Here is a 22,528-nt window from a genome sequence, read left to right on the forward strand (position 1 = left end):
TCTGCCTTACAGCTGGATATGGTGGGACTCTGGGCAGCCTGCTGAGGTGTAAGTGGTCCTCCTGTTTGGGCATTGGGAGTGATTTTTGCTGAGTAGGGGATATTTGCCATTGTCTGTGGATACTTTTGGTTGTCACATCTCAGGTATGACTGGCATCTAGTGGGTAAGGCCAAGGACACTGCTGAACATCCTACAATGTACTGGACGACCCCTTACAGCAAAGGCCCAGATTGTGAATAGTAGCAAGGTTGAGCAACCCTGTATTTATAACCAACACCAACAAAGGTCTGTTATATGTTTCCTTATTCCCTGTGGATTGAGTAGGCATATTTGCCATCCTGTCCCTAAAGAATGGCCAGTCTTTAGTAGAAATTTAATGATTGAGAATGCACTCAGCCCTAATTATTCCTAACAGCTCACATTAGGACAAACTTGCATGTGCTATAGCTTAAGTTACAAGACCCTGTTTTTCTGCGCTGCTTCCCTCTTGGCAGTTTTTACACGTGATGAGCATTACTCATCTTTAAGAAAATTTTCCCCATGCCATTTTAGGATAGACAGGCAGTTTGATGTTTGGTTGTCTTTAAGATTTCTTAGTAATGAGGTATTTAGTGTCACTAAGTGTTAAGGTGGTACCTGATTGTAGACTTCATAAAGAGCATCAAAGATGACTAAATGTCACACTTTATCTCCATAGCACATAACTAGGAGAGGAGGAGGTGGAAGGTGGTAGAGAGAAGGGTAATAGAATTTACACAGCAGCATATACCTAAAGGTAATAAAAATTTTTCGTTACATGGCGTGAACTAGCCCATTGGGGCTAGCACAGCACTGTGCATGTAGATGCTCAATATAAATACCATTTGCTTTTTATTTGAAATAAGGATAATTCTGTGTTACTGACTTAACTAAAATTTAAAGAGTATTCCACTCACGGTTTGTAGGATGTTACAAATAATGTGAGCTCTCTTAATAATTGCACATAAGTATACTGTAAATTAAACCTTTCGTCTAAAACTCTGAAAGAGTTATCCAAACAGCAATTAATTATGCATCTTGGTACTCCTGTGAGCAAAGTAAATTGTTGCTCTCTCTTTCAGAGAGCACATATTTCCACGAAAGGCTTTGAATGAAAGTTTTTCCCCATGAAATAACATCCCCATAGAGAAAGCATGCTAATCCGTCTGTTAACCATGTCCACGGACTGACTAATTTGGATCATAATCAAGGCTTTGCAGGTGAGAGTGTATACACATAATAAGCCAACTACCTACAAAAATATATACCTCCTTTTAAGGCCTTGATGCAGTATAGACTTGAGACATAATAAGGTAGTATTCTCCAACCAAGAGGAAGATTCTGTGTCTTTGAAGTAGAAATTAATATTTGGATTAGTTAAGGCTCCTTCAGTTTCAAATGACAGAGAACCCAACTCAAACTGGCCTGAGCCAAAGAAGGGCACTTGTTAGCACATGTATAGGGTTGGCTAAAAAGTCCGTTCGGGTTTTCATAACATCTTATGGAAAAACCCGAACGAACTTTTTGGCCAACCCAATAATTAAAAAGGCTATTGCTAGGACTATGGGGACTCAAACAGTACTCTTGTCTCCTAGTTTTACCTTCCTGTATTGGCTCCATGCTCTGGGCTGTTATGATAGCCCATCATAGATCCAAGCTTACAGTCTCTCAGGTGGCAGGACAGCAGAAAAGGGAACCTGGGAAAGTCTCCCTAGGTTTCATTACCTTTGATTGGATCACATCTCTGTCTCTGAATCAGTGCCCCCAGGCAGGAGGTGTAACAGCATGAACTGAGCCATGTGCCAAATCTGAATTTGGGTGTAGATTTAACGCACTTATGGGCTGCGGAGTGCAAGAGCGGTGTTCCCTTGAAGAAAATTAGTTATGCAAAAAATAAAGCTTTGTCCTAACCCTGTCCTCTTCGGCAGGAGTACCACTGTAACCATTTCTTGTGCTTAAAATTGTATAAATGTAAAAATCAATATCTTTATTACTGTATATATAGTTAATAGTATCTTAGATGTATTTTTCCCTTGTTTTTATCGTTGACCAATATATTTAACACTCCCCACGCGTGAAGGTCTCCAAGGAAGATCCTGTAACTTCTCTTTTAAATCACAGAAATATCCTAAACAGACATTCTGTTTTTTATGAAGAATTTAAGAAATACTAAAAGTGAACACCTAAATGTATTTAAGGATAATAGTTCATTAAAGGAAACCTTCTATGAGTCCTTATATAAAATATATTTCTTATTAGGCTTCATGATATGGTTGAAGTTTTAACATGGCAGAGAATACTTACAGGTCAATGTTTATAAGCAGGGGATATTTCTGGAAGAATTAATTGATTTAGACCTTCTTGGCTGCTGTAAGTATAAAATATGAAGTACGGCTTTATATTAGCATTGTCCCTAGTGATGAAAATTGGTTAAAAACACTTACCTTCACTGAAAAGTAGATTAAAGACTTAAATGTAAGACCTGAAAGTGTAAAACTCCTAGAAGGAAACATAGGGGAAAAGCTTCTGGACACTGGTCTTGGCAATGATTGCGTAGGCCTGATGTCAAAAAACAAACAAAGCAAAATTAGATAAATAGGGCCATATCAAACTAAAAAGCTTCTGGACAGCAGAGGAAACGAGCAGGAGTGAAAAGGCAATCTACAGAATGGGAGAAAATATTTGCAAGCCTTATATATAATAGGGGATTAATTTCCCAAAATGTAAGTATCTCCAACAACTCAGTATCCAGAAAAAAAAATCAAATAACCCAATTAAAAATTGGATAAGGAACTGAATAGACATTTCTTCAAAGAAGACCTGCAAATGGCCAACAGGTATATGAAAAGATGCTCAACGTTACTAATCATTAGGGAAATGCGAATCAAAGCCATAATGAGATACCTCTTCAAACCTCTTAGTTTGGCTATTATCAAAAAAAAAAAAAAAAAAAAAAAAAACACGTGAGGAGGTGGAGAAACTCAAACCTTACTTTGCTGTTGGTAGGAATGCAAAACAGTGCAGCCGCTATGAGAAAGAGAATAAAAAGTTAAAATAGAGTTACCATATGAGCCAGCAATCCCACTTCTGGCTGTTTATTCAAAAGAATTGAAGTTAGATGCTTAAAGATAGAGCTGCAGTTCCTGTTCACTGCAGCACTGTTCAAGATAACCAAGATCTGGAAATAACCTAAATGTCCATTGATGGATGAATGGAAGCAGGGAATACACAGATAATGGAATATACAGATAATGGAATATTATTCAGCCTTAAAAAGGAAGGAGATCTAGCAATATGCAACAACATGGGAGAAACTGAAGGACATTATACAATATGAAAGAAGCCAGTCCCAGAAAAACAGATTACTTCATGATTCCCCTTATATGTGAAATTTAAAACAGTTAAACTCAGGGAAGCAGAGGATAGAACAGTGGTGGCCATGGGCTCGGGGCAGGGGCAGATGGGGAGTTACTGTTGAACAGAAGTCAAGTTTCAGTTACGCAAGATGATTAAGTTCTAGAGATCTGCTGTGCAATGTTGTGCCTGTAGTTAATGATACTGTATTATTCACTTAAATTTTAACAGGGTAGATCTCATGTTACGTGTTCTTACTGCGATAAAAATAAAACAAAAGACAAACCACTTAACCTCTGTAATGCCTGATAGTGAATTTTCTGATATCCGAGTAGTTGTGTCTGCCCTCACATGTTTAATAAGTGATTATCACTTCTTAATAAAGAATGTGATGTGTACTTGTTGGTAGACTATTTCTGAGGCTAGTCCAGAAGGTACCCCCCCGCCGCTTTTTTTTTCCAGCCACACTAGCTCATATGGGTAGAAGAATAGAAGTTGGGAATTATGTGGTTTACTGTTGTTTCTAAAGCAGGGAAAGAATCCTGGCTTAAACCAGTAATAGCGATAGACTAGATTGATTTCAGGTACACAAAGACTGATTATATCTTTGGAGTACTAGGGAAGAAGGACCTGTGTTAGGAGTAAACAGGATCCGGCTAACTGGAGGTGTTTAGCGGTCCAGGAATTCTGTAAGACATCTTCTACATAAGATTCTGGATCTTTGCTTTCCTCCAGATTAATGTAGGCACCTTCAACTCAATCCTGACCAAGTCTGTCAAAATATTTGATTTCTTCTCCTAATAATGGGATTGGATCTGAAATTATCCTTGTTACCTTATGTGTATTTTCCTTTTTAGTTATCATTACTGGTTTTAAAATTATAATTACAATATAATTCATATTTCTTGTAAAAATATTTTTAGCAGCACAGTGTTTAATGTAAGAGTGAAAAAGTATCTTCCATGATCCCATGCCTGTTCCTCATGAATAATCAAGGTTAAAGAGTTCGTTGTGTGCAGCACAGAAGTGGTCTTGGATTAGCAAACTAAGGAGACATGATAGGCTTTATGCAACGCTAAGTTTACTTAGCTTTAAGGAAGAGTTTCAAGACAGGTAATAAATAATGATTGTTAACAAAAATAGTGAACGTCTAGTTACTTCCCAGGAGTGACTTTCAAACATTCTGGTCACTCCTTGTTTGGTATGCTTCTGACCAGGAAGACATTGATTCTTGGGTCTCTTGAGCTGTTGTGCCTTGCTGTTTTTATGAGCTTCCTCAGGGTGTAGGTCTAGTGTCCTTTCTCCAGTGTGGATGCATCTTATTAATGCTGATCACTGATTACTTGGATAAGCATTCTTGACGTAGTAACCTTGGTACAATTCTTAGTTTTATTGAATTAGGCATATTTCTATATATTCTCTGAGTTGCTGTTGCAAGGAAGATTTGACCTAAAGTTTTAAATAACATATCTTATAAGAGATAACATATAAATACATATAAGAGCTACTTTTTTTTTTAATGGTTCCTTACAAGGGCCTTGATATATTTTACCAATATTTAAGTGATGACCATTCAAGTTTGCTAACAGCTTTTTCAGGATTACATATGACATCACAGTGACTATCCTTGTACATACGCCCTTGTGAATTTGGGCAAGTTTTATAGAGGCTACATAGCATTTCTGGATCAAAGGACATACACATTGAAATTTTTATAAATCTGCCAAACTGTCTCTCAAAATTATAATTTTATCAACTGCATGTAAGAGAATATGTTTCCCCATGCTACTTCCTTCTGGTTTTATCTTTGTTGTCTCTCTCCAGTTCCTGAAAAATTTTGTGAGCTTGGTAAAATATATATAATACTCTGTTTTGCGTTGGAATCAGCACACTTGGGATTAGATCAGTCATAGTACTAATAAGTGGCTGATCCAGATTGGAATCAAAACCCTTTATGTCTAGTGTTCTTTCAGTTGACTGACACTGAAAAATGTTTCTTTGATTTTACTTTATTTTTTCTTACATCTTAATACTTGGAACCAATATCATAGTCTACTTTTCAGAAAGTCAAATCATTTCTGTCCAGCTTTATTCAACAGAAATTAATGAACTAACCAATTAACCTCTGATTGTGAGTGGAGCTCTTCATTATTTGTCAGTAACAGTAACTTATGCCAGGTTAAAAAAAAATTAGTTTCAGATGTATTTAGTATGCTTATTGGTAGTACCAATATATAAAGTTGATGTAGAGATTTTAATGTATTTTAGTCTTCAGCTGTTTATCAGCCTGATGCATAGTACATAACTATTCAACCATTGAAACTGTAGTATTTGATAAATCTGCAAAAATTTTGCTGTATGAGCCAATGACATTTTTACATTAAAGATAACTCATGCAGTAACTTCTTTTCATTAAAGCGTGGGACAATTTAAATGATGATGGAGTGAGCATATTTTTGAGGCTGATTCGTGATTTATCAAAAATATCTTATTTGAGAGTGTCCTCTACTACTGATTTTTTTAGCGGGTCACTTTCATTAATAGTCATTTGTTTACTCAGCTTTCAAACTGCTACCAATGAATTCATGCCAACATTATGTAATACATGCTTGAAATTTTGTTTTCCAAATGCAATTTTATTTAAGTACATGGAAAATATTTCATTAATAAGATTTAAAAGTGGTAGAGTATATCTTTTTTGTTAAGCTTTATTGACAACAAAACAAAATAGTTTTAGGGACAGACTGGAGCTTGTGTTTTCTTTCAGATTGGTGGCACCACAATCCCAGCTTCTAGGTAATAAAAGAGTGGTCCACAGATTTCATCACGGTTATTTTAACTCTTTTAGCCATTTAAAACAGGAATAGATGTGGACAAATTTACTTCCTAAGACTTAGGTATTTCTCTTTCATTAAACTGCTCTAAAAATACCAGTTTAAGTCTGGGTGTGAGAAATGACAGGCAGGAGAAAACAATTTTGGATTATCAAAGTAACACTGATTTTAGCTGAACTAGAGTTAATAATACACAGTATTACAGATTTGTCCACTGAAATTAATGTCTCCTGTCCCAGTCCTCCCATCATGTTTCATTGCTCCTGTCATAGCCCTCATCAATGTCTACAGTGTAATGTATATATGTGCTTCTCTTTCTCCTTTTTCCACAATAGTGTGAGTCTGGAGAACTAGTTCTTTCTGTTATTCATCTTTCTATTCTGTTTAGGGCCTGCCACGTGATAGGTATATGTTGAATTCAACTGATATTTGTAAAATAATATAGTGCGAAAACATGACAAGTCATTCTATGATAATCCTTTGCCACTACTTCTAGATTTTCATTTTACTTCAGTGAATCAATTTTACATAAAAAGATCTTACATAAAAAGATACAACAGACTTGTTAATTTTGTTTACAGAGAAATGTTTTATATACTCTGAGGGTGATTACAGTTTACCATCTGTTTCTTTTTTTTTTTTTTTAGGACTCTCAACCACTGCGCCACCAGGGAAGCCCCCATCTGTTTCTATTTATCAGTCTTTCCCATCTCCCTATTCATTTGTTCTGCAGCATCTTTTGTATGTGAGATTATCTCTCCATTTAGCTTTTGATGTTTTTGAACTTTTAGTTTTTGGTATTTAGGAAATATGCAGAATATTTTGTGATCTTCTGCAGGTTATGTTTGTGGTATAATTTGAATTTGGGTCCCTTTCCTTAAAGGGAAATACGTGTTGTCAGTAATGGGTAAAATGAGATTTCCCTCTTAGATATCTTGTAAAAACTCTTATTTTTGTTTTGCACTTTTTAAGGACCTTAGGCTTTTCTTTTCTAGAAAAACAATGCTTTTTAGACTTTATTTTCATTCTAACAGGAATGGAGAAGGAGGACTAATGAATGCTTTAGTCTGTTGAATGCTTACTATGTTCCAGTATTGTGATGAGCACTATTATAATTATTAAGTCATTAATTGCTTAATACCTCTGTCAAAGGTGATACTATTACCATTTACAGTTGAAGAAGCTGAAGCAAAAAAGGGATTTCTTTTTTTTTCCCCACTTGGCCTCTGTTTTATTTCTGATATAATATAGGACAGAAAACTATTTCCCGTATATCATTGATTAGTGGAAAATTCTTTGGGACCTTTACTCATGCCAGTACGGTCAATTAACTATCTTTTCCAATATTCCACCTGTTATAAAACACCTAGAAATTTGGAGGTAGATTTTATAAACACTCTTTTAAATGTGTAGCTAAATTTGCAAAAAGGGAAGGTGATTTCATAAGTGCAATAAAATGAGGAAGTAGCTCAAAAAAATACAGTTGTCTCTCGGTGTCCGTGGGAAATTGGTTCCAGGAACCCCTGAGATACCAAAATCCGCAGATGCTCAAGTCACTAATATAAAACGGTGCAATACAGGAATTCAGCCTCCTTCCACAGATTGAGCAGGGGACCAAATTTGAAACCTTTGGGTATGGAGGGCCGATTATAGTTTATTTCTTCTGAAACTGCTGGTGTCCAAGGTCTTTGCTGATTTTTATGACCTAATGATTGGTTTTAACAGCTATGTGGGGACAGAGGCAAGTTTTTGGTCTGTTCAGCGTGAGGAATTAGAATCTTAGACATCTCAGCATTCACTCTTATATTGCCCAGGATTAAAAAAAAAAGTTTGATTTGAAACTATTAGGTAAAGGATATTTTTTTTTAAATAACGGGATGAATTGATGCTAAGATACTGACCATTTCTAGGAAAATTAGAAATTAGAGAAGTAACAACGACAAAAATAGTAGACAATGGACTAAGAAAATTTCAAGGAATGATTGACCAGCAGCATCAAATCCTAGGGTGATACTAGGGGAAAAGCACGGTAAGCCAAGAGATAAAAAGGCCCAGTTAGAGAGGCAGCTGGGGCTCTTTTGCCTTATCTGATTATCTTAGTGCTTCCCAAGTTTCAGTCAATTTTGTACCACCTTCTCAATTTTTACAGTCATATATATCTAGATTATTAGTTACTTCATACTTTAAAATAAACTTATGATGTTATGCTTATTATTTATTTATTTTTATTTTTTTTGTGTGGTACGTGGGCCTCTCACTGTTGTGGCCTCTCCCGTTGTGGAGCACAGGCTCCGGACGTGCAGGCTCAGCGGCCATGGCTCACGGGCCCAGCCGCTCCGCGGCATGTGGGATCTTCCTGGACCGGGCCACAAACCCGTGTCCCCTGCATCGGCAGGCGGACTCTCAACCACTGCGCCACCAGAGAAGCCCTATGATTTATTTTTAAAAGAAATCTTCCATATCACAGTAAAATATGGAAACCCTTAATACCTGCCATAAATAGAAAATTTCTATAAAAATTAATAAAATAAGGGAGCAAGGGACTTGCCTGGTGGTGCAGTGGTTAAGAATCTGCCTGCCAATGCAGGGGACACGGGTTCGATCCCTGGTCCGGGAAGATCCCACATGCCGCAGAGCAACTAAGCCAGTGTGCCGCAACTAGTGACCCTGCACTCTAGAGCCCACAAGCCACAACTACTGGGTCCGCGTGCTTCAACTACTGAAGCCCGTGCACCTAGAGCCCATGCTCCACAACAAGAGAAGCCACCACAATAAGAAGCCCGTGCAGTGCAACTAGAGAAAACCCACGGGCAGCAATGAAGACCCAAGGCAGCCAAAAATAAATAAATAAATAAATTAAATAAATAAGGGAGCAAAGTTATAAGCTATGTCCTGTTACCTGTTTTTGAGCCCGAGGCCTACCTTCTGTTATAAAGAAGGAAAAACAAGCTTTAAGAGTTACTGAAGACATCATATACAGTCTTCTCCTTTATTTAATAAGGGGAATTGGAAAAGATGGAAAAAGGAAATATGCTTTGTCTTAGGTGATTCTGTCTCGCTTGTGTGTGTGTGATGTGTAGGATCGTTTTCAGTACCAGCAGTGTCACTGGCTGAATGTGAAATGATCCAAGGAGGGGAGCGTGAGTGTGTGTGTGTACGTGTGTGTGTCTGAGTGCCTTTTAACGTTCAGCCTTTGAAAGATACTGCTCTAAGCTTCCTATATTGAAATATTCTTTGTTTTTTTTCTTTTTGAAGCTCTTTTAAGAGCCTGTGCTGATGGAGGTGCCAACCGCTTATATGACGTCACGGAAGGAGAGAGGGAAAGGTATGCTTTCTTTCAGCCAGTGTCTGTTATATCAGTTCTGCTCTTGAGCTTGTTTTTTTCTCTTCTTAGTAAATGGTGACTGTTCGTTTTCCTTCAAATTCTTTTTACAGAAAAACCACCTCAGGGAGAGAGCTGCTTAACCATGTTGTATTATTTCTTTGCTTTGAATGGTATCTGCAAGTAGAAATAGGCCAATCTTACTCTTATTGAAAATTAAAAAAAATTCTACTATTTCAAAGTCTCATGAAGTAGCATTATCAGATATCGATATTTGTGAGGACTTTGAACATTGACTAAAATAATGGTAATTTGAGTTTTTATTCAAACAGTTTAAAGGAATACAAACTGATCTTATATAAAAGATATATACTGCTGTAGAAGGTTCAAGATTTTTATATTAGCATCGAGTAAGACTCAGTATAATTTAACTTACTTCTGAGTTATGCATACATATATTTTAAAGAGATAAATAATTTATTTCTTAATGATTTGTTATCTGTGCTCTCTGGTTTTCCTGATCTTTGCATGGTGAGCTATTTTTAGATGTGAGAATACGTTTGATGAAAGCACAGTTTAAATCTAGCTCATTGCCAGCATGTGTATAGTTCATCCTCTTGGCAAACACAAGAATTTATAGTCTAGGTATAAGTAGACTAGCTATGAAATTTAGTTCTACTTCTACCATATGTGTTATTAAATGTACTGAAATGTTTATAGTTTGAGAAATCACCTCCTTGCTGCAAAAAATAAAAATATTTGATGCAGCATACTGTAGCTGTGAGTTTAAATACATGTATTTTGAAATGATGTAAAATACATCTTTATGGCATCAAAATTTTTACTTCACGTTTTTAATATTGGAGCTGTTATTTTGAAAGCAGCTGGTTGCCCATAGGAGGAAGGCATGAGATTGGGCATGTCTGGATGCATTATCAAAGAATATAGCCACAGTGACAGCTAGGAAGACAATTTAAATTCTTAACATTTTGTGCGTCTTTATTTTATTTAAATTCTTTTTTGCGGTACGCGGGCCTCTCACTGCTGCGGCCTCTCCCGCTGCGGAGCACAGGCTCCGGACGCGCAGGCGCAGCGACCATGGCTCACGGGCCCAGCCGCTCCGCGGCATGTGGGATCCTCCCGGACCGGGGCACAAACCCGTGTCCCCTGCATCGGCAGGCGGACTCTCAACCACTGCGCCACCAGGGAAGCCCCTGTGCGTCTTTATTTTTAAACTTTAAGGATTCCTCTGACTGTATTCTTGAAGACTTGACATGGACAGTGTGTGAAAAAATACTCAAGTATGTGTATAGAAGTGTCTGGGCCAGTTGCTTCAGAGAGGAGCATAATGGCCATGTGGGCAAGATATGAATTGGGGGCTGTTTGCTTCATGCCTGTAGGCTGCTTAGTGGCCAGCAATCTCGTACTGAGTGCTTTTTCTCTTTGTGATGGGTGTAGCTCATGAACATAATTATATGAACCAGAGCTGTGAAAGGGTATTAACACAGTACTTCCCAACTCTTCCTTGATCATAAGAACCATCTAGAATGCCTATGAAAAAATAGATTTCTGTACTGATTAATTTTATTGGATTGGGCTGGCCACTAGTAAGAAATATAACATCCAACATGTTTACTCGCATTTGAAAGTAGTGTACATTGCCAGATTTGGGAATGGGTGCCATGACTTTTGCCCAAATTTTGAAATAATCATTTCTTATATTTCTTAACACATTTATGAGTAATGTTACGGAAATCTTCCAAGAAGATTTATATGATTTATCTAGCATCCATTTGTCCATATATGAAGATGTTTAAGAAGAAAGTGTATTTGTTGTTGATTTTCGAGTTGTAATAACATTGTTTGCCGTGATGCATAGTCTGATGCTTAGGGACGTGGCTGGCTGGGGTGAAGATAGAGTCCCTAGTAGGGAGATGAGTGAAGCTAACTGCTTCATGTGGGAATTAAAGTCTTGGAATAAATCTCATTAAATCCAAACCCTACCCAGTTAAACTAATTGGACACAGGTAACTAAACATTGTTCCTATTAACTGTATTTTTAACAGAAAGGCTTTACAATGGAAATGGAAAAAATATTCATGAGTTTTGAAAAGCCAAGTTAGGGTTGTGGACCACTGCTTCGCTTGTTCTTATTTTTTTATTTATTCAGTGTGCTAATCTACAATGTAATACCTTATAATTATGCAATAAAACATGAATATGTAGAGAATCATCTCCAGTTGAAGAGAAAGTGAGATCTTTACACATTAGGAATGGAAAGAAGGAAGGCTGATGTAGACAGTAACAGAGGAGCAGGGTTTGCCAAGGGATAGCGCTGAAGCAAAATTCAGTGGTGACCTTACGTCTGATCATGTACGGAATGCATTCAGTCTTCTACATCTTTCACAAATGTTTGTGTATTTGTTGTGAAAACAGTTCATGGTGATCTGAGTATATGCTAGTGAGTCGGGAGAAACAAAAAGAAAAAAATAAAATTACCTGTTATTGGGACTTCTTTTGTGGTACAGTGGTTAAGAATCTGCCTGCCAATGTAGGGGACATGGGTTCAATCCCTGGTCCAGGAAGATCCCACATGTCATGGAGCAGCTAAACCCGTGTGCCACAACTACTGAGGTTGTGTGCTGCAACTCCTGAAGCCCAAGCACCCTAGATCCCATGCTCTGCAACAAGAGAAGCCACCGCAATGAGAAGCCTGCACACTGAAATGAAGAGTAGCCCCTGCTTGCTGCAACTAGAGAAAGCCTGTGCGTAGCAACAAAGACCCAGTGCAGCCAAAAAAAAAAAAAAAAAAAAAAAAAATTATGTTATTTTTTCCTAAGTAGCAAAGAGTTGCATTGAGTTCTGCCATTTGGAGTTCAGAAAATATGACTAATTTTTCTTGCTCAAGTGAATGTAAGCTCAATGAATGTAAAGTCCCTTGTGCCTAGAAAATTAGATACTCAGAAAATGTTTGTTAATAAGTGTTTGATTACAGTTACTCTGTTCTCTCTCACCATGAGGTTTTGAGTGACTTTGATGACCTGTGTATTTTCAGTAACTAGATTACCTCTGCTCTGAGAGCTGATAGATTCTGATTTGGGTGTGTGTTCAGTCTGTACCTCAAACTGAGGCAGGGTGAAGACCCAGTCAAGGAGACATAGAATGGGCACTGCCAGTGGTATTTGGATCCTAGCTGTGGTTGTAGACTTGAGATTAAAGAGGAAGACAGTTAATGAAGACTCTTTGTACTGTACTCCTGTACTCTTAACTGACTGTTTTCCTAACTCCAGATGTCTGTTTTTAGAAATGTGGGGTAGTAAGGTTGGGTGTCAGATGTGTGGGCTAATACCCCCAATTCTACAGCTCCAGCCTGATACTGACTCAAGTCTCATGTTTATATTCTGGTAGTGGTCTGTGATGAAAAAGTCCATTGGTGGGCTCGCAACATCTGCCTCCTGTCTTCTCCCAAGTAGGTAAAACCCACCGTTGGTCAGAACCAGGATGGAGAAGCTTGGCCCCATGATCAGAATAATCACAGGATACAGAGATGAGGGTGAAAAAATAGAAGAGAAGCAGGGTAGGATTTGCTAAGAAGATTTTATGGAGCAGATTTTTTTCTTGCTCAGCATTGATAGGCATTGGAGGTTTGTTTTGTTTTTCTAGCGATGATTTTATTGACACTGTATTAGATGAGAAAAGTGTAAACTGTCCACAGCAAAGAATATTGCGCGATTGTCACTCGCGTGTACTAGGTAGATAAAAGTGATGATGGGGGGGGTTATGCATTCCCCGCCCTGCCCCTAACACCGTTGCTCTCCTCCCTCGCCCCGAGTTAGTCCTTTTTCTGCATCTTTAACAGATGCTGTAAGAGAAGGACAGTTGTTGCTCTAGTCAGTTTTTAACCAGGGTCCGGAAAGTTGTCGACTCTGACAGTAATTACCAATGTTTTCCACTATAATGAATAGTAAAAAACAAACATACAGAGAAGTGCACAAGTGATAACGATACAGCTCAATGAATTTTCGCAAAGCGGAGCACAGCAGTGTGAACAGTACTGAGATCAGTAAGTAGAGTATCATCGCAGCGTTGCCGGAGCTTTCTCCTCCTCCCAGCCCCCCTCACAGGAAACTACTCTCTGACCTAATTAATGCTACTTTGGGGCTTCATAAAATAGAATCATAATATATTGAATTTGGAGTGGATGGACATTTTTTGGGATAAAGACTCCATAGCTGGGCTTCCCTGGTGGCGCAGTGGTTGGGAGTCCGCCTGCCGATGCAGGGGACACGGGTTCGTGCCCCGGTCCGGGAGGATCCCACATGCCGCAGAGCGGCTGGGCCCGTGAGCCATGGCCGCTGAGCCTGCGTGTCCGGAGCCTGTGCTCCGCAACGGGAGAGGCCACAGCAGTGAGAGGCCCGCGGACTGCAAAAAAAAAAAAAAAAAAGACTCCATAGCTCTCTGAATCTGAAAAAAAGATTAAGAAACATTGCTGGAGGTTCTTACGGGAGAATATAGTCACACTAATTATGGTTAAGAGATGAAGGAAGTAATGGAATCAAGTAGAAGAGAATAAGAGTTGTACAGAAACAGTCACAAAACCGATCACACAACATAAGTAATCTGACAATATGGGAGAAATAATTTATACTGATCATTTAAGAAAATAATGCCTTTTAAGGTAGGTAAGCATTTTTAAACCCTGTTCTGTTAGACTCTAGTTAAGGTAAACTGAGTAAAAAAAAAAAAGAGAAAGGTTTGGAATGAGATACAGTCTCTCTAGAATAACCCAATGGCAAAAATAAGAATGTAGCATTTAACTTGTGATTCATTCATTCATTCAAGCATTCATCGAATACCTTTTACAGTTAGATATTTTGATGGTTACTGTGAATATATAACTAAGCAAAATATAGTTCCTGCCCCCAGGAAACTTACAGTATAATAGAAGTAAAGAGGAAATTAGCATTCGGTGTGGTAGATTATAAAACGCATAATGCTGAAGCTCTAGTTCTGTGTGATAGGTTCTATGACAAAGGAAAGCATGGGTGTGGACCATTAAACTAGAATGGGGGTGTTAGAAAATATTCTGAGGATCCTAATGGAGTGGAAAAGGTTAGTTAGGGCCCCAGAGTGTGGTGTGTGTTTGTGTGTGTGTGTGTGTGTGTGTGTGTGTGTGTGTGTGTCTGTGTGAGAGAGAGGTTACTAGGGAGAGGTGGAGTGTTTCTCTTTTGTCTCCTGGATAAAATCTAAACTCATTACGGTGAGAATCAGGGTGTGGCTTTTGCTGATGTTGTCAGCCGTGCCTTGTCTTCTCCCAAGTGCTTTCTCCTCATTGCCTGTGCCCAGGGCCCTTTCTCAGGCTGATCTTCAGCTTGATCACATTGGTACCACCCATAATCCATTCTGATTGTCTGGCAGTCCATTCTGATTGGTCAGAGCTTCTAGATCCTTTGCTGTACTGATATTCAGATGGTTTTAGTAGCATATGCTAGTGTTTTTTTGTTTTGTGTTTTGTAGTAAAACTCTCCATGCAGCTGTGCTCTATAAAATGCTGTCTGTCCCATGAGGGCACCCTCTCCTTCCAGCCCGATGGGACTTGGACGTCTCTTATATCTTGTAATACTTTTAAATTTACAATGTTATATTCACATTTTACCTTGATTTAGAGCTGTAACGACGTATATCTTTTACTAGGTTGTAAATTTCTAGTGATCTATTGTCCTTTAACTTTGCATAATACTTTGTAATTATTTACCTTCTCATTTTACCTTGTAATTTTTTTTACAGCCATGGGTTTCTGTCATTTAGCTATGTGTAGATGTATCTTATCTCTCTCATTAGGTGGTGAACTCCTGGAAGGCAGTGATCATAATTAATCTTTATGTGCCTTATAATATCCAGTACACTAATGAGCATCCAAGAATTTATTGAATTAATGATTTTTCTTTGATATCTTGGCAGAAATGTCACAAAGACGAAGCTTTTTTTTTTTTTTTTTTACAGCCATGGGTTTCTAAGATACAGTATCAGGTACTAGAAGTATCTTGATGCTAGAGAAGAAACTTCAGGGATATATATAAATATATTTTAATATTATTAGCATGTATAAACCATAAATGTCTTGTATCTAAAAAGATTATCCATTTTTTGTCTCAAATCATGAATAGTAATATGTCCCACTTATTTCCAGAATGTCTTACATTACACCGAAGGATGATGTTTCAGGAATCTTAATCATCAACCTTCTGGTTCCAACCAACCTGGGGTCCATTGCTTGTGGTCAGCAAGTAGTCACCGTCCTCCACCTGGGTTGGCAGAAGTCTTATTTCCTGTAGAACAACTCAAAGATTTGCATCAGGTTGTTATGGGTATGCCTTGAGGAGGAACGAGGACTCTGTTTTATAGCTACACTATTGTTTCTTGACTGCTTTTCCTTAGTTTCTGCATTCCCTCACTTCGCTAATTAGTTACCACTTTGGAACTCAGGGAAAACCTCGGAGACTACAGCCAAGTAGTCTACAAACAAGAAATGGGGGACATGGAGGGGCTTTAGTACCTGGGAGGGCCCTGCAGGGTCCTGCTCAATTTCAGTCCCCACTTTTCTTTGATACTCCTCAATCATGAGGGGAACAGGGGTGGGACAAGAAAGGGAATCAAGTTTTGGATAGAGAGGTTAATCATAAACTGAGCAGAGAAACTGGGTTTTAGGGGAACCCGGTTTTAGTACCACTTTTCAGAGTGACCGAGTGGGAATAAAGGATGATTGTAACTCTGTCTCTAAAGCTAACTGTGCCCCAGCTCAACCACTTTCAAAGTATAATTTAAATAACTGAATCAAGTGGGAGCCTAGCTCTTCTTACAAATTAGCTTCTAAAGCCTTTATCAATATAATTAAACCAGGCATCTGGAAGCAAGTTATCTGATACACCCATGAAGGAATCAATGACTTGTCTGTCTACATATGAGTAACTTTAACAATTGGTGTTCTCAGTCCCTTTTTTTGCAGGCAGGTAGCCATGGTGTCTAGAATGGGAATTCTGTAGTGAGAGTGTGCATGGATTTATTAGTTAGGTCAGCATTTGGAATCCAATTCTGTGACTTCATTACTGTGAGATGTTTTGCAAGTAATTTCACCTCATTGGGCTGTAGTGTATTGAAAAGTGACATTTTAGAGAGAGATCTATCTTCTGGATTATTCAGAGAACTCTTTTTTGTTGTTGTTGTTTTTGAATTTTATTTTACTTTTTTTTTTATACAGCAGGTTCTTATTAGTCATCAGTTTTATACACAGCAGTGTATACATGTCAATCCCAATCGCCCAATTCATCACACCACCATCCCCCACCCCACTGTGGCTTTCCCCCATTGGTGTCCATACATTTGTTCTCCACATCTGTGTCTCAACTTCAGCCCTGCAAACTGGTTCATCTGTACCATTTTTCTAGGTTCCACATACCTGCATTAATATACGATATTTTTCTCTTTCTGACTTACTTCACTCTGTATGATAGTCTCTAGATCCATCCATGTCTCAACAACTGACCCAATTTCGTTCCTTTTTATGGCTAATATTCCATTATATATATTTACCACAACTTCTTTATCCATTTGTCTGTCAATGGGCACTTAGGTTGCTTCCATCACCTGGCTATTGTACATAGTGCTGCAGTGAACATTGAGGTGCATGTGTGTTTTTGAATTATGGTTTTCTCTGGGTATATGCCCAGTAGTGGGATTGCTGGATATGTAGTTCCGTAAAAAAGGCCACTGTTAATTTGATAAGGATTGCATTGAATCTGTAGATTGCTTTGGGCAGTATAGTCATTTTCACAGTGTTAATTCTTCCAATCCAAGAACATGGTATATCTCTCCATCTGTTGGTATCATCTTTAATTTCTTTCATCAGTGTCTTATAGCTTTCTGCATACAGGTCTTTTGTCTCGCTAGGTAGGGTTATTCCTAGGTATTGTATTCTTTTTGTTGCAATGGTAAATGGGAGTGTTTCCTTAATTTCACTTTCAGATTTTTCATCATTAGTGTATAGGAATGCAAGAGATTTCTGTGCATTAATTTTGTATCCTGCAACTTTACCAAATTCATTGATTAGCTCTAGTAGTTTTCCGGTGGCATCTTTAGGATTCTCTATGTATAGTATCAAGTCATCTGCTAACTGTGACAGTTTTACTTCTTCTTTTCCAATTTGTATTCCTTTTATTTCTTTTTCTTCTCTGATTGCTATGGCTAGGACTTCCAAAACTATCTTGAATAAAAGTGTTGAGAGTGGACATCCTTGTCTTCTTCCTGATCTTAGAGGAAATGCTTTCAGTTTTTCACCATTGAGAATGATGTTTGCTGTGGGTTTGTCATATATGGGCTTTATTATGTTGAGGTAGGTTCCCTCTGTGCCCACTTTCTGGAGAGTTTTTATAATTTCTCTTGTTTCTTGAGGTAGGTTTGTATAGCAATATACTTCCCTCTTAGAACTGCTTTTGCTGCATCCCATACGTTTTGGATCATCATGTTTTCATTGTCATTTGTCTCTAGGTATTTTTTGATTTCCTCTTTGATTTCTTCAGTGATCTCTTGTTATTTAGTAATGTATTGTTTAGCCTCCATGTGTTTGTGTTTTTTACACTATAATGCAACTGTTGTTGCCTTTAATGTTTTCCCAGAGGTCTCTTAGGCTGTCTTCATTTCTTTTCATTCTTTTTTCTTTATTCTATTCCACAGCAGTGAATTCCACCATTCTGTCTTGCAGGTCACTTATCTGTTCTTCTGCCTCAGTTATTCTGCTATTGATTCCTTGTAGTATAGTTTTCATTTCAGTTATTGTAGTCATCTCTGTTTGTTTGTTCTTTAATTCTTCTACGTCTTTGTTAAAGATTTCTTGCATCTTCTCGATCTTTGCCTCCATCGTTTTTCCAAGGTCCTAGATCATCTTCAGTATCATTATTCTGAATTCTTTTTCTGGAAGGTTGTCTATCTCCACTTTATTTTGTTTCTTTTCTGGGGTTTTATCTTCTTCCTTCATGTGGTACATAGCCCTCTGCCTTTTCATCTGGTCTATCTTTCTGTGAATGTGGTTTTCGTTCACAGTCTGCAGGATTGTAGTTCTTCTTGCTTATGCTGTCTGCCCTCTATTCAGAGAACTCTTGATTATGAAATGTTATCACTTTTTGGGCTGGTTCATACTAGACTTGGATAAGCCAAGAGGATAGAGGGTGGCCCTTCAAAGCTACAGTGTGTGATGAATTATAGAACAGTTGCAGAAGCGTATGAGGTAGTTTTAAACAATAGCTATAAGTTCTTTCATAGTTAATATTCTGTATGCAGTAATTGTATAACTACTTAGAAAACTTGTAAGAGCTTATCATATTGTGTTTGGAATCATGGAATGTAGTGTCTGGCTTCTCTGTTGCTTTTCTGTTTTTAATCAGCCTTGTTCAGGAATAATTTTCACACAACAAAATTCATTTTAGACAGTTGAATTAGTTTTGAAGTGGTTAACAGTTGTATTTACCAAGGCAGGCAAGATGAAAACTTGTCCGTCATCCCCCAACTTTCCTTCCTGTTCCTTGGCAGTTGATCCCTTATAGTCTGACTCCTGCAGCCTTCTAGAATATCAGATAAAGGAATTACAGGGTTTGTTTTCTTTTGTCTGACTTTTTAACCTATCCAATGCTTTTTTTTTTAAAAGGAATTTTGCCCTTTTTAAAAATTTTTATTTATTTATTTATGTATGGCTGTGTTGGCTCTTTGTTTCTGTGCGAGGGCTTTCCCTAGTTGCGGCAAGTGGGGGCCACTCCTCATCGCGGTGCATGGGCCTCTCACTATCGCGGCCTCTCTTGTTGCAGAACACAGGCTCCAGACGCGCAGGCTCAGTAATTGTGGCTCACAGGGCTAGTTGCTCCGCGGCATGTGGGATCTTCCCAGACCACGGCTCGAACCCGTGTCACTGCGCCTCAACCACTGCGCCACCAGGGAAGCCCTACCCAGTGCTCTTGAGATTGATCATGTTGTTGTGTAACTTTTCACTGTTGGGCAGGGTTCTATTATACGGGTATACCGCGATTTTGTTTATTCATATAATGCAGTTGATTGACTTGATTCTTAAGAATTACCTTTTCAGTTGGAATTTGTTATCATTTCTTCACATTCTTTGGGAGGAATGTTAGTTCTTTTAGCTAGAACCAAACAAAAATTGCAAAGTTGTCACTTTAACCCCAGAGGTTACGTAAGTAGTAGTAGACAGTCATCTATAAGGCTTCTGTTTTCTCTATTGTAGTGAAAATTCTGCAAAAGCTTGCTCAGTATCATAGGCTTTTATGGAATAAGATATATAAGTATAAAACTGTTGTGGAGTAAGTTGGTATCAAGTATCTGAACATACATTGTGATCTTAATAACCTCCAATATATGTGACAATTGGTTTCAGTCTACCTGTGACTATAGTTTTCTCAGTGATTGGGATTTATTTTCAATCATTTCATGACATAGTTGAAAATGTACTTTCAGTATGCTTTAACATGCATGAAGAGGAAACATGTATTTTGCTTAAGAAAAACCAAAGATCTTTGGTTTTGCTTGATTCTTATAAGCCTAGCTGTAAGCAATATTTAGTCATTTGCTTTGGCAAGTTTTTATTAAAAAGTATTTATACAGTCAAATTACTAAGCTCTGTGAGCATGTCAACATTATTGAGTCTTTGAATCAAAATGATGGAAGGTAAAAACGATTAGCACATTTAAAAGAAAATTTATAATAGGAGTTTTGGTATTAAAGAACCCTACCACAACAAACTGTGAGGACATATTTATGTTGAAATATTGATTGGATTAGTTTAGTAATATATTTTAGTCTGTTGGTTATCAAATGCTATAAATCAGAGATCCCAAAGTTATCCATGCATGGCTCCTGAATCATTTCAGGGTATTGAAAGAGGGGGAAAGTATGTATGTAAAGATGCTATGTTTGTCAGATCATGCATGAAGTCAAAATAAATGTTCAGAGTGAGATCATTTTGAGCAGCTGCAGGAAGTCAGTTTTCAACTAAATTTAATCAGGGGCATTGTTCTTTATGGCTATTCTATTTCATAAAGTATGTTCCTGACAAATCGCTTTTCCTTTCTTGCACTGGGGGTGAGTCTTCAGAAATAAATTACCTTCAGATGATTTTTCAGAGAAACCTTGATCATCTGTCCAAAGTTTTGAGTAATACATGGCTCTATTAATTTTATTTTTTTAAAAACTGAATTTTTTTAGCACTTGTTAATACCATTGAAGAGCTCATGTATTTCATCACATTTTTTTGCTTATTTTCAATATATTATTAGATTGCTGAGTTAAATAATAATTGAGAGTAATCATATAATATCACATATATGTTGTATATTTATAATATATAATCACATATATACCTCATGTATGTACTATATACTACACATTGTATATATAAAATATATAATCATATACCACATATATAATTGCATGTGCATATATATATATAATTTTTAAGAAAAATTATGGAATGGTCCCTGTCCAATTTTTCATATGCATTTACATACATGCGTGCTTACACACACACACCTAGCACACCTAGATACTTCCTGCATGATTTTTCATTATTAAAATTTTGGTTTTGTGCGATTGGACCAAGGGTAAGCAGAATAACTTCAACAACTAGATGGCATATATGATTTGTTGACACATCATTATAGGACATGAAATTTGAGTTGATGATGAGGCTGTACCTAAGCCAGCTGTGGCCTTCCTATTGTTAGGGGACAGAAAAGTGACAGCTGGAGTTCAACTAGCAAGGCTAGTCAATGAACTTTGTGGGAAAACATCCAAATGGCAGTTACACCAACATGAGCACTGAGCTATCACTTGCAAACCTATGTTTTAGATCTGGGAGTTGTATTCCTTGAAAACTTCAGTTTTGCCTCTGTAGCCAGAGGGTTCAAGAATATGCTAAAGAATCTGAGAAAGGGCATCTAAAATACAACAAGAAAATATTTTACCACCGTAAGAAAAAAATCACTGTGTGTATGTATGTGTACTTATATATATATATATATATGTATATACACACACATACATATTATATCATAGTTGTTTAACTCTTGGGTATTATTTGCCTTAGGAAGTAGAAGAGACCTAGAGAAAGGAAGGGAACCTAAATAATGAGCAAGAGGACATTAATCTGTAAATGCACAGGCTGAAAGGAGCTAGAATGAAAAATCATGATTATTAAAAACGTTGACTTACTCTCTAAACTCTGTGATCTAGAATTGCATTTATTACTTTTTGGAGCAGTGCTTCTGCTTGGACTATGGGAAAGAAGGTGTTGTCTCTCACCACGGGGTTTAGACCAGTGAGCTCTTTATTTTTGACCTTGGATATCAGGGTCCGTCCATTTCTGCTGAATACCTGTAGGGGTGCAACTTAGGGCTAGAGGAGCCATGAAGGAGGAGGTTGTTTAAGCATTAACACTCTTTGTCAGTGATTATTTAAAATATTTGTGCCATATTGGTCTCCTACTCAGCATATTGTTTAAGACACCATTGGAATGCCCATTGAAATGTCAACATGTACCCCAGTGTTCATGGCAGCACTATTTATAATAATCTAAGACATGGAAGCAACTTAAGTGTCCATTGACAAATGAATGGGTAAAGAAAATGTGGTCTGCATATACAATGGAATATTACTGGCCCATAAAAAAGAATGAAATAATGCCATTTGCAGCAACATGGATGGACCTAGAGACCATCATATCATACTAAGTGAAGTAAGTCAGACAAAGACAAATATCTTATATTGCTTATACATGGAATCTAAAAAATGATACAAATGAACTTATTTACAAAACAGAAACAGACTCACAGACATGGAAAACAAACTTATGGTTACCACAGGGGAAAGGAGGGGGAGGGATAAATTAGGAGTTTGGGATTAAAATATACACACTACTATATATAAGATAGATAACCAATAAGGA

The 22,528-nt window shown here is 37.6% G+C and overlaps 1 protein-coding gene across 2 annotated transcripts in view; it reads left to right on the top strand.

Moving 5' to 3' along the window:
* TPK1 (thiamin pyrophosphokinase 1) overlaps window positions 1-22,528 on the top strand; it is a 329,713-nt gene that overhangs the window by 101,211 nt on the left and 205,974 nt on the right. For both annotated transcript variants that reach the window (XM_024758048.1, XM_024758049.1), the window contains one exon: window positions 9,462-9,531. In XM_024758048.1, the coding sequence (XP_024613816.1) occupies window positions 9,462-9,531 (70 nt within the window). The remainder of the gene's footprint in view (window positions 1-9,461; window positions 9,532-22,528) is intronic.

The sequence above is a fragment of the Neophocaena asiaeorientalis genome, unplaced genomic scaffold (genome assembly GCF_003031525.2).
Source record: "Neophocaena asiaeorientalis asiaeorientalis breed wild unplaced genomic scaffold, Neophocaena_asiaeorientalis_V1.1 scaffold206, whole genome shotgun sequence".
Classification (NCBI taxonomy): domain Eukaryota; kingdom Metazoa; phylum Chordata; class Mammalia; order Artiodactyla; family Phocoenidae; genus Neophocaena; species Neophocaena asiaeorientalis.